The 14,278-nt window shown below is 41.6% G+C and overlaps 1 protein-coding gene across 1 annotated transcript in view; it reads right to left on the bottom strand.

Annotated features, from left to right (window-relative positions):
* LOC149979456 (nuclear GTPase SLIP-GC-like) overlaps positions 1 to 14,278 on the bottom strand; it is a 40,525-nt gene that overhangs the window by 11,816 nt on the left and 14,431 nt on the right. The window contains exons 8-17 of the mRNA XM_090194228.1: positions 10,022 to 10,200; positions 9,840 to 9,870; positions 9,609 to 9,710; positions 8,954 to 9,038; positions 8,090 to 8,223; positions 7,814 to 7,993; positions 6,210 to 6,367; positions 6,016 to 6,121; positions 2,355 to 2,463; positions 1,757 to 1,890 (exon numbers count right to left, since the gene is read on the bottom strand). Coding sequence (XP_090050354.1) covers positions 1,757 to 1,890; positions 2,355 to 2,463; positions 6,016 to 6,121; positions 6,210 to 6,367; positions 7,814 to 7,993; positions 8,090 to 8,223; positions 8,954 to 9,038; positions 9,609 to 9,710; positions 9,840 to 9,870; positions 10,022 to 10,200 — 1,218 coding nt within the window. The remainder of the gene's footprint in view (positions 1 to 1,756; positions 1,891 to 2,354; positions 2,464 to 6,015; positions 6,122 to 6,209; positions 6,368 to 7,813; positions 7,994 to 8,089; positions 8,224 to 8,953; positions 9,039 to 9,608; positions 9,711 to 9,839; positions 9,871 to 10,021; positions 10,201 to 14,278) is intronic.

The following is a 14,278-nucleotide window of genomic DNA, read 5'->3' as shown; positions in this document are numbered from 1 at the left end:
AGTCAACCAGGATGTGGGCAGGTTTCTGCGGTCCTATTGCCAGGACCGGCCAGGGGAGTGGGCAGCGTTCGTGCCCTGGGCCGAGATGGAACAGAACTCGCTTCGCCACTCCTCCACTAACCTCTCCCCCTTTCAGTACGTATTGGGGTACCAGACAGTTCTGGCACCCTGGCATCAGGGTCAGACCGAGACTCCTGCGGTGGACGACAGGTTTAGGCGCACGGAGGAGACATGGGAGGCTGCCCGTGTCCAACTCTAGCGCGCCGTGGGTCGCCAGAAAACCAGCAAGGACCGTCACAGCAGTGAGACCCCGGTGTTCGCACCAGGGGACCGGGTCTGGCTCTCGACCCATAACCTGCCCCTCCGCCTGCCCTGCCGGAAGCTGGGTCCGCGGTTTGTGGGGCCATTTGAAGTCCTGAGGAGGGTGAACGAGGTATGTTACAGATTACAGCTTCCCTCTGATTATCGTATTAACTCCTCGTTCCATGTGTCTCTCCTCAGGCCGGTGGTGTCTGGTCCCTCCTCCCCCTTTGGACATCGAGGGGGGCCCCGGCGTACATCGTTTGTTCCATCCTGGATTCGAGGCTTCGTGTGGGGGGCCTTCAGTACCTCATGGAGGGGTACGGGCCGGAGGAGATGTGCTGGGTTTCGGTTGCAGATGTTCTGGATCCTGAACTACTGCGTGAGTTTCACCATCACCAGATCGCCCTGTGCCTCATCCTCCGGTTCGTCCTCGAGGCCGGTGTCGGCGCGCAGCTGGAGCCGCGCGTCAAGGGGGGGTACTGTCACGACTTCCACCGAAATTGGCTCCTCTCCTTGTTCGGGCGGCGTTCGGCGATCGACGTCACCGGCTTTCTAGCCATTGCCGCTCCATTTTTCATATGCCCATTTGTCTTGTCTTGTTCATTACACGCCTGGTTTTCATTTCCCCAATCAATCTACGTGTATTTAACCCTCTGTTTCCCATCATGTATTTGTGTGTAATTGTTTCATGTTATTGTGGTGTTTTATTACGCGCTTTACTTTTGTTATGTTCCGTGTTTTGAGCGTGTTTGATTTATGTAGTGCTCTCGTGTTTTTAGAACGAAAATAAAAGTGTGCCTGTTTATATTACTTTACCCCTTGACAACAATTTACATTAGGGTTGGATTTGGATTACAATAATGCCAACCTGATACTCTAACACAGGATTGTAATGCCTAGGGATAATTATCTCTACAAAGAAACAGCTGCGTTGATTCACTCTATCCAATCATAGCAGTAAACCGTGAGAGAGACCTGCCCATTATGCAGCTCCTCGGACTTGTTAACATAAGACAAGACATCGCCAATGTTATGTTGAAAGAACTCTTGGCCCCTAAGTCCTTTATGGAGAGGCCACTTGCTGATGTGTTTGATAGTGATCACTCCAGTCTGCCGCTGTTTTGGACAAAATTAGAATTGAAACGATGCACACTTGCATACCAACTGCCACTTTTCAATATTTTACAATTCTAAACCCATTCGCGAGCACCTTGTGTCCCCCGCGGCTTGTTCTGTAACATGATTCGCTATGAAACTCTTACGTGAACTGAACTCTGTTACATTACCTGTTTTCAAAAGTCAAAACAAATTATAAATGCAGGTGAGCTGGTTCTACTCTTTTTGGGAATTATCTGGTGTTTTGTGGTAAACTGAGTGTGTCAAGCATAAGACCTATGGTGCCCATATTAATACTTCAATAATTGAATTGGAACAGTGACATAAAGTATCCTACACTGAGCTTGGTTAGGAGCGTCAGCATCTTCCCCTTAGCATCGTGGAACATGGTGCTCTTTGATGACTCAATGTGACTCTCGAGAATGTCCTGCATTCTCTTTAGGGATCCTTTCCCATGTACATTTGAAGCCTCTAAAAATCAGAGAAAAAAAGTTTACAAAGTAAGTTATATAAAGTTATGGTTATGAGGTCACTGGGTCACTGCTATCCAATGATTGTTAAAGGCATAGTTCAGCCAATTGACACACAGTATTTAGTGGTTTTTCCTTTGACAGCAGTCTATGGACCTTGTATCTGCAATCCACACTTTTGGTTTTGTTAAACTATCAACGGCCAACAAACTATTTAAGCATTTTTTAGACGTAAAACCAATGTCAACCATTTAGCATGTTTAAAATATCAAATCACAATTTGCTGGCAGTGGCTAGTTGAAAAGAACTAAAGTGTGGATTGCATTCACTCCTTGTGCACAGATTATTTTCAGGGTTAAGGAAAAAAATATCTACAATTTGTGGAACTATTGTTTTATGACTGCTATTGACATGCATATTAAAGGGTAATTATAGTGACAGAATGATACTGACAGTTAGACTGACCTGTATAGGAGGGGAGCATGGAGGTCATGATTGACTTGATGAGCGAAGAGTAAATTTCCTTCTTCCTCTGGATGATCTCATGTTTAAGATCTGCCTTCAATTTGTGTTCCTTTTTGACACCAGAAAAAAAATACTATTATGAATATTAGTCTTCTTAACATTACACTTTACTTGACCGCATTTATGGTAAGGTCATAAATAATTACACTGGTGGCAAGCAGAGCAGGGGGGGGGGGGGGGGGGGAAACATGAATGATTCATGGGGCCCTATCCTGGTAGGGGCCCCTAAATGTTTAGAGAATTATTTGCTTATCATTTTAAAAATGTTAGACAAAAAAATCTGTGCTGAAAATTAAAAGGTATAACCATAATCAGATCAGGCATCTCTTCCACCCAACCATCCCATTTGTAAGCCCCCCATAATGCACATGGTTTGGTCCATTCTCTAGGAGGAGAAAAAAAATACAGCTGATCTGACAATTGCTCTGGCATGTAGAAAAAATTCAGGGAAAAGTTACTCACTACGATTTTTCCCAGAAAACAAATGAGAAGGATTTGAGTGGTAAGTCAGTGCAGACCACATGCCGAACTGAGCAGCCGAGCTAGCCAATATAGCTAGCTAGATAGCTTGCTAGCTACATGTAGCTGCCTACCGTGGACTCAGTCGGCTTGGTCAGAGCAGTAATTATTAACATGATGATGATGAGCTACCACTACCAGCTATGGCTAGCTAATTAGCTATTATTTAGATATTATAACTGTATTCCCCAATATTTGCGTGATATTTGTTAGCTAGCTAGACTAAAATTAAAACCTAACTTGTAGCCTACCTATCCATACTGTAGATGCTACTAGTACTACTGCTGTAGACACAGATCCCAACGTGTCTACGACATGAAATTGAAACGTCAGACCTTGGAGGTGAGGCAGTTGTTTTGTAGCAGCAGCATAACTAGACCATTTTTTAATTGTACAGTTAGGCACATGATAACTTTGACACACTAAAATATGTATTATATTTGATATGTATACTATTAAAAAATATATATTTCAGTAGTAGATTTTTTGTACGGTAACCTTTGTAGGAGCGAACATTAAACCTAAAATTCCCTTTGTTTACTCACTTCCTAGTGCCTAGAGAGCCCCAGGTAGGCAGAATCTCAGCAGAAAGCTGTCAGACAGACTCTGATGCAGAGGAGAGCAGGGAGGAGGAAGAAGAGTTAAGGAGTAGCAGCAGTGCCAGTGAAGGAGTGACAGAAGAGATTGAACAAGCAGGTAATAAGGGAAAGGAAGAGTATGGACAGATTCAAAGTGAGGAAGATGAGGTTTTAGAAGATCCAGCACTGTGGTCAGAGAAAGTACGAGACCATGAAAGGGAAGCTATTGTTCGCAGACTAGCCAACAGGTGTGGTGAGGAGACAGAACTGTATAAAATCATGCCCCCAGACTCAGAAGGCAAGCCATTCCCCAACTATTTACAGTACAGTAAGTCAGCAAACGGAAGAGAAAAGGTGCAGAGAGACTGGCTTCTTTATAGTAAGAGTGTAAAGGCATTATATTGCATTCCATGTGTTCTTTTTTCTCACCCAGTTTTCTGATTAGTAAGGATGGCTATAATATATCATCAGTGAAATGGCAGAGAAAGTATGACAAACTGCCAGAGCATGAGGATGGTGTGTCTCACAAGAACTGTTACTGGAAATGGAAAAATCTGCAGCATACCGTTACAACAGATACAGGTATAGACAGTCAGCTGCAGAAACAAATCCAGTCAGAAATGTATAAAAACAGAGACTTCTAGAAAGGATTGTGGATGTGACACTGTACTTCGCATCTAGGAATCTGCCATTCTGGGGGAAATCACTCAATCTTGATGATGTACATAATGGACAGGGAAAGTAAAGGGAGTTCAAGCACACATACTGCAAAAAGAATCCACGGGCCACATACTCACCTTGTTCCTCCTATACTCTTAATCTTGTGGGTGTACATGCAGCTCAGTCGTACCCAAAAATATCAACCTTGTTTTGAGTAAATGGTCTTTCCAATCTGTTCAGTGCCAGCCCAGAGCGATGGGCTATTCTCAAGGAGAAGACTGGCTGCTGTCTTAACCGCCTTTCAGACAAGTCATGGAGTGCGCGTAATGCTGTGGTCCGACCAGTGGCAACTCATTTACCGTCTATCATCAAGGCCCTAGACATGCTTCTTGCTACCGGTAGCCTGACAAACAAAGCCAAATATGAGGCAAAAGGTCTGAAAAGCTACTTCATGTCTTTCAAGGCAATCTTCCTGCTCACTTTCTGGGTAAAATCTTTGCAGTGTATTGAGAATAGAAGCCTAATTCTTCAGTCAGGAAATATTTCTCTGGACACTGGAGCAGCTCACATTAAGACACTACAGGAAGAAATGCAGGCTCTGTGTAAACAATGGGACGCTCTTCTGGCAGAAGCCTCCATGGTGGCAAATGAAATGGTTGTAACTACTCAGTTTCACAGTGAACAGAGGAGCCGCCAGAAAAAAATAAAACGTTTCCCAGATGAGACTGAAGATGACATAGCAAATGAACAGTAAAATGAGTCCTATATCGAAATAACCTGAAAGGCCACTCAGAAAGGAATAAGCCACTGCTCGAAAACCGCCATTGAAAAAGCCAGACTACAGTTTGCAACTGCACATGGGGACAAATATTGTACTTTTTGGAGAAATGTCCTCTGGTCTGATGAAACAAAAATAGAACTGTTTGGCCATGATGACCATCGTTATGTTTGGAGGAAAAAGGGGGAGGCTTGCAAGCCGAAGAACCCCATCCCAACCGTAAAGCACGGGGGTGGCAGCATCATGTTGTGGGGGTGCTTTGCTGCAGGAGGGACTGGTGCACTTCACAAAATAGATAGCACCATGAGGAATGATAATTATTTGGATATTTTGAAGCAACATCTCTAGACATCAGTCAGAAGTTAAAGCTTGGTCGCAAATGGGTCTTGCAAATTGACAATGATCCCAAGCATTCTTCCAAAGTTGTGGCAAAATGGCTTAAGAACAAAGTCAAGGTATTGGAGTGGCCATCACAAATACCTGACCTCAATCTTATAGAAAATGTGTGGGCAGAACTGAAAAAGCGTGTGCGAGCAAGGAGCCCTACAAACCTGACTCAGTTACACCAGCTCTGTCAGGAGGAATGGGCCAAAATTCACCCAACTTATTGTGGGAAGCCTGTGGAAGGCTACCCGAAATGTTTGACCCAAGTTAAACAATTTAAAGGCAATGCTACCAAATACTAATTGAGTGTATGTACATTTCTGACCCACTGGGAATGTGATGAAAGAAATTAAAGGATAAAGGTGGAAACTAGAATCTGTACAATTGTAGTATAGAGCAGCAGAAGCTTATATTTAGTACATTTAATATCACATATTGTTCAGTATGTTATTTTAATCTGAAACATTCTGATTTCTATGTTAGGGGCCCAATATTATTTTTTTCTTCAATTGGCCCCAAAATTCTGTCAACGCCCCTGGTGAATGAATATTAGACAACTTAACATTACACTTTACTAGACCGCCATAATCGGAAGGTAGAGCATAGCACAGTACCATCTATGATACAGCTTCACAGATAACATCCAACCAAATGTAAATAATACAGTTGTATTTCCACAAACCTCAGTTTTGAGGAATGCCAGCCGAGGAAACATGGTTTCTTCATCATGGCTCTCTAAGAGGATGCTGAAACTATCAATCTTTGCAGATATAGATTTCTGAGATTTCCTAGAAGACATGATGATAACCATGTTACTCAAGTGGTGGATCTTTGTCCCAATAAATGTGTCTGGAAGGCACGTAGAAAATCACTTACTTGAATGTTTTTGAAAACATATTTTTAATGGCATCGCACAGAGAGCTGCTCAGTGAAGCGTTCATGTTCGTTTTTACTCCATTTGTTGACCTGCAGAACCCCTGGCCGTTGCATACAGCTCTCAGGGTCTGGTGGTACCCCCCTCCTCCTTTTCCTTTCTGAAAAAACATAAAACATTATCATGATTTTGTCAGATTGGAGTTTTCCTTATTTCATCTTGTTCTAAGAGCAGCTCTTTCCTCCATGGAAAAAACAAATGTGATTGGCTAAGGTTTGGCAAGAAATGCATTCCAAGTAATTCCAAATAAGTTTAGAGAGTTAGGGGTTGGATACGAACCAGGGACCTTAAGTCAGCTTTCATCCAACCAATCACATTTGTTCAAATCCCCAAAAAATTGGCACTTGCTTCGTAAACAACAGGTGTAGACTAAAAGTGAAATGTTTTCAATACAGAGAGAGATCAAATAAATAATAGAAACATAATAACACAAGGAATAAATACACAACAATTAATGATAACTTTGCTATATACGCAGGGTACCAGAACAAAGTCAATGTGCAGGGGTACAAGGCAATTGAGGTATATATGTACATATAGGTTGGGATAAAGTGACTAGGCAACAGGATAGATAATAAACAGTAACAGCAGCGTATGTTATGAGTCAAAAGAGTTAGAGCAAAAAGGGTCAGTGCAGATAGTCCGGCTAGCTATTGGTTAACTATTTAGCAGACTAACAGTCTAGCACACTATTGACCTTGAGAAAGAGCTGTGTTTATAACAGGGTTTAAAAAATTACACTCAGAACAAGATTGAATCAACTGGGCTCAGAACAAGATTGAATAAACAGTGCTCAGATCAGTGGAGACTCCATCATTGAGCACCACACTTTTAGGTAAAAAAGGTTTTTGGAGGCTTGCCTCTTTTGTTTGTTATTTTGGCATTAATACGTGTCACATCGCAGTTTGCAAACAATGTAAAAACATTAAATTGAGTTAATAAAGCCGCATCCAAACATGGTCTCTTTTTGCCTTCTGCCTAAATGACTACAGACCCGTAGCACTCACGTTCGTAGCTATGAAGTGCTTTGAAAGGCTGGTAATGGCTCACATCAACACCATTATCCCAGAAACCCTAGACCCACTCCAATTTGCATACCGCCCAAACAGATCCACAGATGATGCAATCTCTATTGCACTCCACACTGCCCTTTCCCACCTGGACAAAAGGAACACCTATGTGTTCCTCAACACTGGAGCTCCCCAGGGGTGCGTGCTCAGTCCCCTCCTGTACTCCCTGTTCACCCACGACTGCATGGCCAGGCACGACTCCAACACCATCATTAAGTTTGCTGACGACATAACAGTAGTAGATCACCGACAACAACGAGACAGCCTATAGGGAGGAGCTCAGAGACCTGACCAGGCGGTAAGATATATTTTATGTGTAGTAGCTTTGCTGGCATGCATCCCACTTTTTTTCTTTGTTTGCCCCACCAAGATTTACATGCTAAAATTGCCACTGGCTCAGATTAAGTTTGAAGAAGTAAAACTCCATTGAACCCTGCTAGAACCTTATGGCCCAGCATAAGGTACAATTGACTTACTGGTGCTATCACTTCCTCCTTGGCTCTTGTCACACATGTCTTCTCTGACTCTAGCACTCCGGCTGAAAGGCACTTGTCAAACTCCATGTGAATGTCTGACATGAACTGGTCAATTTTTTGGAGCTCATCTTCCAGCATTTGTTCTAGAAGCTTGTGCAATTTTTCTTTTTCGGTCTCCATCTTAAACACAACAGAGAACAACCAACCCGTAAACATATTGAGATGGATCAAGGGTACAATCATTTAAAAAAAAGGCTAATGCATTAAAGGCAATACCGATTTGGTGATCCCATGGTTTACCACGTGGACCAGGGAGAGGATCCCATAGGCTCCAATCACATAGTCTCTCATCACTTTTTCTGACCGTTGGTCGTTCAAGCTTTTCAGCAGAGCTCTCAGCTCAGGTATCTCTGAAAATGAGATGCATTTTGTCATTTTTCTGTTAATGTACAGTAATCTTTAGGTCAACAATCATTGTTTGAGCAAAGAAAGTTGTTGTTAGATTCATATTCAGGTTTAGTATATGACTTTAGAACAATTTATAATAACAGCCCCAACTCCAATAGATTAGGTGCAAAGAGATGGTATTTGCAAATTGTGCCGGGCACTTGTTCTACTTTCGGGTCTTGTTTAACTTTTTTTTACCTTTACCATACCCTGACACTTACCCTAATACACATTCATTATACAGTACCTAACCTTTCAAGGTTCTTGTGTCCTAGAAGTCAGTTTGCCAAAAAAACATTGCATGTAAATGTTTTTTTTTAAGTTGTATTTCAATGTTTTGCTAAAATGTATGTGAAGTTTTAAAATATATATATATTTGCAGTTTTTTTTTTGCTGTTTGCAACAAACAATCTGTTTGCACGTATTCCTACTGGAGGTACCCTAACACTTACCCTAATACACGTTCATTATACAGTACCTAACAATCTGTTTGCACGTATTCCTACTGGAGGTACCCTAACACTTACCCTAATACACGTTCATTATACAGTACCTAACAATCTGTTTGCACCTATTCCTACTGGAGGTACCCTAACACTTACCCTAATACACGTTCATTATACAGTACCTAACAATCTGTTTGCACCTATTCCTATTGGAGGTTTTGTTGCACAATAACACAAGTGATCATACCTGTCTCTTCTTGTCTCAGAATGCAGTTATTATCCTTCTGGAATTCTTGAGAACTAACTGTAAACACCTGCATTTCATCAATAGCCTGAATGTATGTGACAAAAGATGACAAAAGAAAAACAATACATCAATATAATTATCAATCACTCATCAGTCAATCATTGCTGAAGTAGCTATACTGGTTGTTTTGGAGTTACTTGAGGGACATTTCCAAGTTTTTGAATAATACAAAATTCCATTTCCCTATTCAATGAACTTCCGGTCTAAGAACGCTAATGCCATTTTAATGGATGTTATATTATTCTAATTCAAGGGAACAGCTTTGTCTTGACAGATAATGTCATTCTAACACGACCATGTTGCCATGAACTATCAGTTCATTAGCATTTTTCTCATTTCATGTCTAAATCATCTTAAAGTAACTTTATTGAGCTACACAAGCAATTTGAGACGCTTTGGGATGCTTTGGACATAGAACGCAAAACAATGCATTGATTTTTGGACACAAAAGCTAAAAAGTTTGCATGTGGAGACAGTAGCTAGGTAAACAAAATAAAAGCATGGATTGCTGTCTTACCTCGTCCATACACTGCAGGGAAAGAAACTCTTTATAGTTTCTTATTTGGTTAAGAAAATAGAAAATAAAACATCTTACTTCATACGGGTTGCTGTAATTCTCTTGAATTTCCATCTTGGCTTGTTGATTTCGGTGCAATATGCATGCACGTTTCTGCTCCTCTGAATAGTTAGAAGAGTCCTAATTGCATGTGAAATAAGAGGAGACCATGGTTGATAACCATGCAGTGACATATTTGAGTCTCTATAAACCAACTATTTGTTTATAGTTCTGTAAACAAAGTATTTCTTATATTTTGTGTAGCTGTACCTCTATGTGAAGGTCTTCATCGTCCATTTCACTGAAATTGGAATTTGTTCTTTATTAGTGATGTATAAGCAGTGAAAATATATATATATCTGGGTAGGTAATTGTAAACAAATATTTGTTCAGTAATCGCAATATATGAAACTGTTAAAGCAGTAACAGAATTTGAGTTTAAAATGTCTCACAGCATATAATTGTCTGGGTTGATGTCGTCCGTCTTAGTACAGATGAAGGTGATGTTCTGACACTGTCCACCAGGACCCATATTACTGATGCTGTTGTCCAGTATATTCCATGCATCACTGTCAGCCGCGGCCCGGTCAATGTCAGCCACGACCCACACAGAGGAGCACTTAGTAATGTACTATAAAAAAAAAAACATGGTGTTCAGAAATGTTATTTAGAATGTTAAAACAAAAATTGTAACAGGTGAGGTAAAATAAAACATTGGACATAGTGTAAAATATTTGAAGCCATAATCAACATTTCACTCATCATTCAAGCTGATTTTTTTTTTTGTAAATGATGAGTTGAATGGCAGTGGTTCTAATGCTGGAATTCAATCTAACCCGCTGTAGTAATGCTTACAGTGCCGTTATTTGGAGAGAAAAAATGGCTGCACTCACAGACACACACACACACTTCTTTGAAGTAGGTTTTTATTGCCCTAATGAAAATGTAGTTAATAAACTACATTTTACCTACTGAATACCTACTGTATTCATGTTATCTGATGAAATTGCTTGACAATGAAATTGCTGTACAATGCACATTAATGTCATAAATTAACACTGCAGAGCTCTTCGTCTCCTATGCCGTGCCTTGATTGTATTAATGTTGATGATATCTGGAAATGTGCATGTACATCCTGGCCCATCTACTGTTGCTAGCCCCAATTCTGCCTTGTGCTCTGATATCTGCTTCACTGATATCTGCTCCCGTAAAAGCCTGGGGTTTCTGCACATTAACACTAGAAGCTTATTACCTGAAATTGATCAATTTAAAGTGTGGGATCACAGCTCCAATCCAGATGTGTTGGTCATTACTGAGACGTGGTTAAGGAAGAGTGTTTTGAATACTGATGTTAACCTTTCTGGTTATAACCTCTTTCGGCAAGACAGATCTTCCAAAGGTGGGGGAGTGTCAATCTTTACCAAGGATCACCTTCAGTGCTCGGTTGTCTCCACCAAGTCTGTCCCCAAACAATTTGATTTGCTGGTTTTAGGTATTGAACTTTCAAATAGCTCTTTATTGAGTGTTGCTGTGTGCTATCATCCTCCATCAGCACTGGCCTGTACCCTACCTGCCCTAAAGCTCTCTCCTGGCCCCGTACACCAATTCTGAATGTGTCCTGCTAGTTGACCTAAACTGGGACATGCTTAAACCACCTGACCAAGTCCTAAAACAATGGGACTCCCTAAATCTTTCTCAGATTATCACCAATCCCACAAGGTATGACTCCAAGGCTACTCTCCTCGATGTTATCCTCACAAATAATCCTGATGGGTATAAGTCTGGTGTTTTCTGTAATGACCTTAGTGATCACTGTTTTACAGCCTGTGTTCGTAATGGCTGTTCAGTGAAACGACCTGTCCTGATTTGTCATAGACGCTCGCTAAAAAACTTTGAGCAAGCCTTCCTTCATAAACTGGCCTCTGTAAAATGGTATAGAATCAGGTTGATCCCCTGTGTTGAAGACGCTTGGACATCCTTTTTTTATATTTTCAGTGGTATTGTTAACAAATACGCCCCCATAAAGAAAATTAGAATAAAAAACAGGTTCAGCCCCTGGTTCGACCGTGATCTTGCAGAGTTACTAAACCTCAACAATTGCATTTGGCGAAAGGCTCAGCACACGCACACGCTGACTGGCTCTCATTCAGGCAAATTAGAAATAAGTGCACTTGGGCTATCCGGAAGGCCAAGGTTAGTTACTTTAAGAAGCAGTTCTCTCTCTGTGGGTCTAACCCCAAGAAGTTCTGGAAACCGGTTAAAGACCTGGAGAATAAACCCTCCTCCTCACAGCTGCCCATGTCCCTTAATGTTGATGATGTGGTTGTTACTGACAAGAAGCACATGGCTGTGCTCTTTAATCACAAATTAATTAAGTCAGGATTCCTATTTGACTCAGCCATGCCTCCTTGCCGTCCAACATTTCCTCATCTCCCACCCCTTCTAATACGACTATCCCTGATGCTTCTCCCTCTTTTTACCCTGCCAAGCTACAAAGTTTCTCCCTGCAGGCAGTCACTGAGTCTGAGGTGCTAGAGGAGCTCCTGAAACTTGACACCAAAAAAACATCTGGGTCAGATGGTTTAGACCCTTTCTTCTTCAAGGTTGTTGCCCCTATCATTGCCAAGCCTATCTCTGACGTTTTTAACCTTTCTGGGTAAGTTCCCATTGCTTGGAAGGCAGCCATGGTTCGTCCTTTATTTATAACTGTTATAGGCCTATTTCTATTTCACCCTGTTTATGAAAAGTGTTGGAAAATTTTGTCAATAATCAACTGACTGTCTTTCTTGATGTCTATAGTATTCTCTCTGGTATGCAATCTGGTTTCCGCTCAGGTTATGCATGTGTCACTGCAACCTTAAAGGTCCTCAATGATGTCACCATTGCCCTTGATTCTAAGCAATGTTGTGCTGCTCTTTTTATTGACTTGGACAAAGCTTTTGATACAGTGGACAATTCCATTCTTGTGGGCCGGCTAAGGAGTATTGGTGTCTCTGAGGGGTCTTTGGCCTGGTTTGGCCACTCTCTCAGAGTGCAGTGTATAATGTCAGAAAATCTGCTGTCTCAGCCACAGCCTGTCACCAAGGGAGTACCCCAAGGCTCAATCCTAGGTCCAACGCTCTTCTCAATTTACATCAACAACATAGCTCAGGCAGTAGGAACCTCTGTCATCCATTTATATGCAGATTATACAGTGTTATACTCAGCTGGCCCCTCCCCGGATTTTGTGTTAAATGCTCTACATCAAAGCTTTCTTAGTGTCCAACAAACTTTCTCTACCCTTAACCTTGTTCTGTACACCTCCAAAACAACGGTAATGTGGTTCAGCAAGAAGAATGCCCTTCTCCCCACAGGTGTGATTACTACCTCTGAGGGTTTAGAGTTTGAGGTAATCACCTCATACAAGTACTTGGGGGTATGGCTAGACAGTACACTGTCCTTCTCTCAGCACATATCAAAGCTGCAGGCTAAAGGTAAATCTAGACTCGGTTTCCTACATCGTAAGCGCTCCTCTTTCACCCCAGCTGCCAAACTAACCCTGATTCAGATGACCATCCTACCCATGCTAGATTATGGAGACATAATTAGATTATAGATTAGCAGGTAAGGGTGCTCTCGAGTGACTAGATGTTCTTTACCATTCGGCCATCAGATTTGCCACCAATGCTCCTTATACAGTGCCTTGCGAAAGTATTCGGCCCCCTTGAACTTTGCGACCTTTTGCCACATTTCAGGCTTCAAACATAAAGATATAAAACTGTATTTTTTGTGAAGAATCAACAACAAGTGGAGCACAATCATGAAGTGGAACGACATTTATTGGATATTTCAAACTTTTTTAACAAATCAAAAACTGAAAAATTGGGCGTGAAAATTATTCAGCCCCTTTACTTTCAGTGCAGCAAACTCTCTCCAGAAGTTCAGTGAGGATCTCTGAATGATCCAATGTTGACCTAAATGACTAATGATGATAAATACAATCCACCTGTGTGTAATCAAGTCTCCGTATAAATGCACCTGCACTGTGATAGTCTCAGAGGTCCGTTAAAAGCGCAGAGAGCATCATGAAGAACAAGGAACACACCAGGCAGGTCCGAGATACTGTTGTGAAGAAGTTTAAAGCCGGATTTGGATACAAAAAGATTTCCCAAGCTTTAAACATCCCAAGGAGCACTGTGCAAGCGATAATATTGAAATGGAAGGAGTATCAGACCACTGCAAATCTACCAAGACCTGGCCGTCCCTCTAAACTTTCAGCTCATACAAGGAGAAGACTGATCAGAGATGCAGCCAAGAGGCCCATGATCACTCTGGATGAACTGCAGAGATCTACAGCTGAGGTGGGAGACTCTGTCCATAGGACAACAATCAGTCGTATATTGCACAAATCTGGCCTTTATGGAAGAGTGGCAAGAAGAGAGCCATTTCTTAAAGATATCCATAAAAAGTGTTGTTTAAAGTTTGCCACAAGCCACCTGGGAGACACACCAAACATGTGAAAGATTGTGCTCTGGTCAGATGAAACCAAAATTGAACTTTTTGGCAACAATGCAAAACGTTATGTTTGGCGTAAAAGCAACACAGCTGAACACACCATCCCCACTGTCAAACATGATGGTGGCAGCATCATGGTTTGGGCCTGCTTTTCTTCAGCAGGGACAGGGAAGATGGTTAAAATTGATGGGGATGGAGCCAAATACAGGACCATT

The sequence above is a fragment of the Oncorhynchus mykiss genome, chromosome 12, assembly GCF_057628025.1.
Source record: "Oncorhynchus mykiss isolate SJ-2025 chromosome 12, ASM5762802v1, whole genome shotgun sequence".
Taxonomy (NCBI): domain Eukaryota; kingdom Metazoa; phylum Chordata; class Actinopteri; order Salmoniformes; family Salmonidae; genus Oncorhynchus; species Oncorhynchus mykiss.
This window is presented reverse-complemented; position numbering and strand designations above follow the sequence as displayed.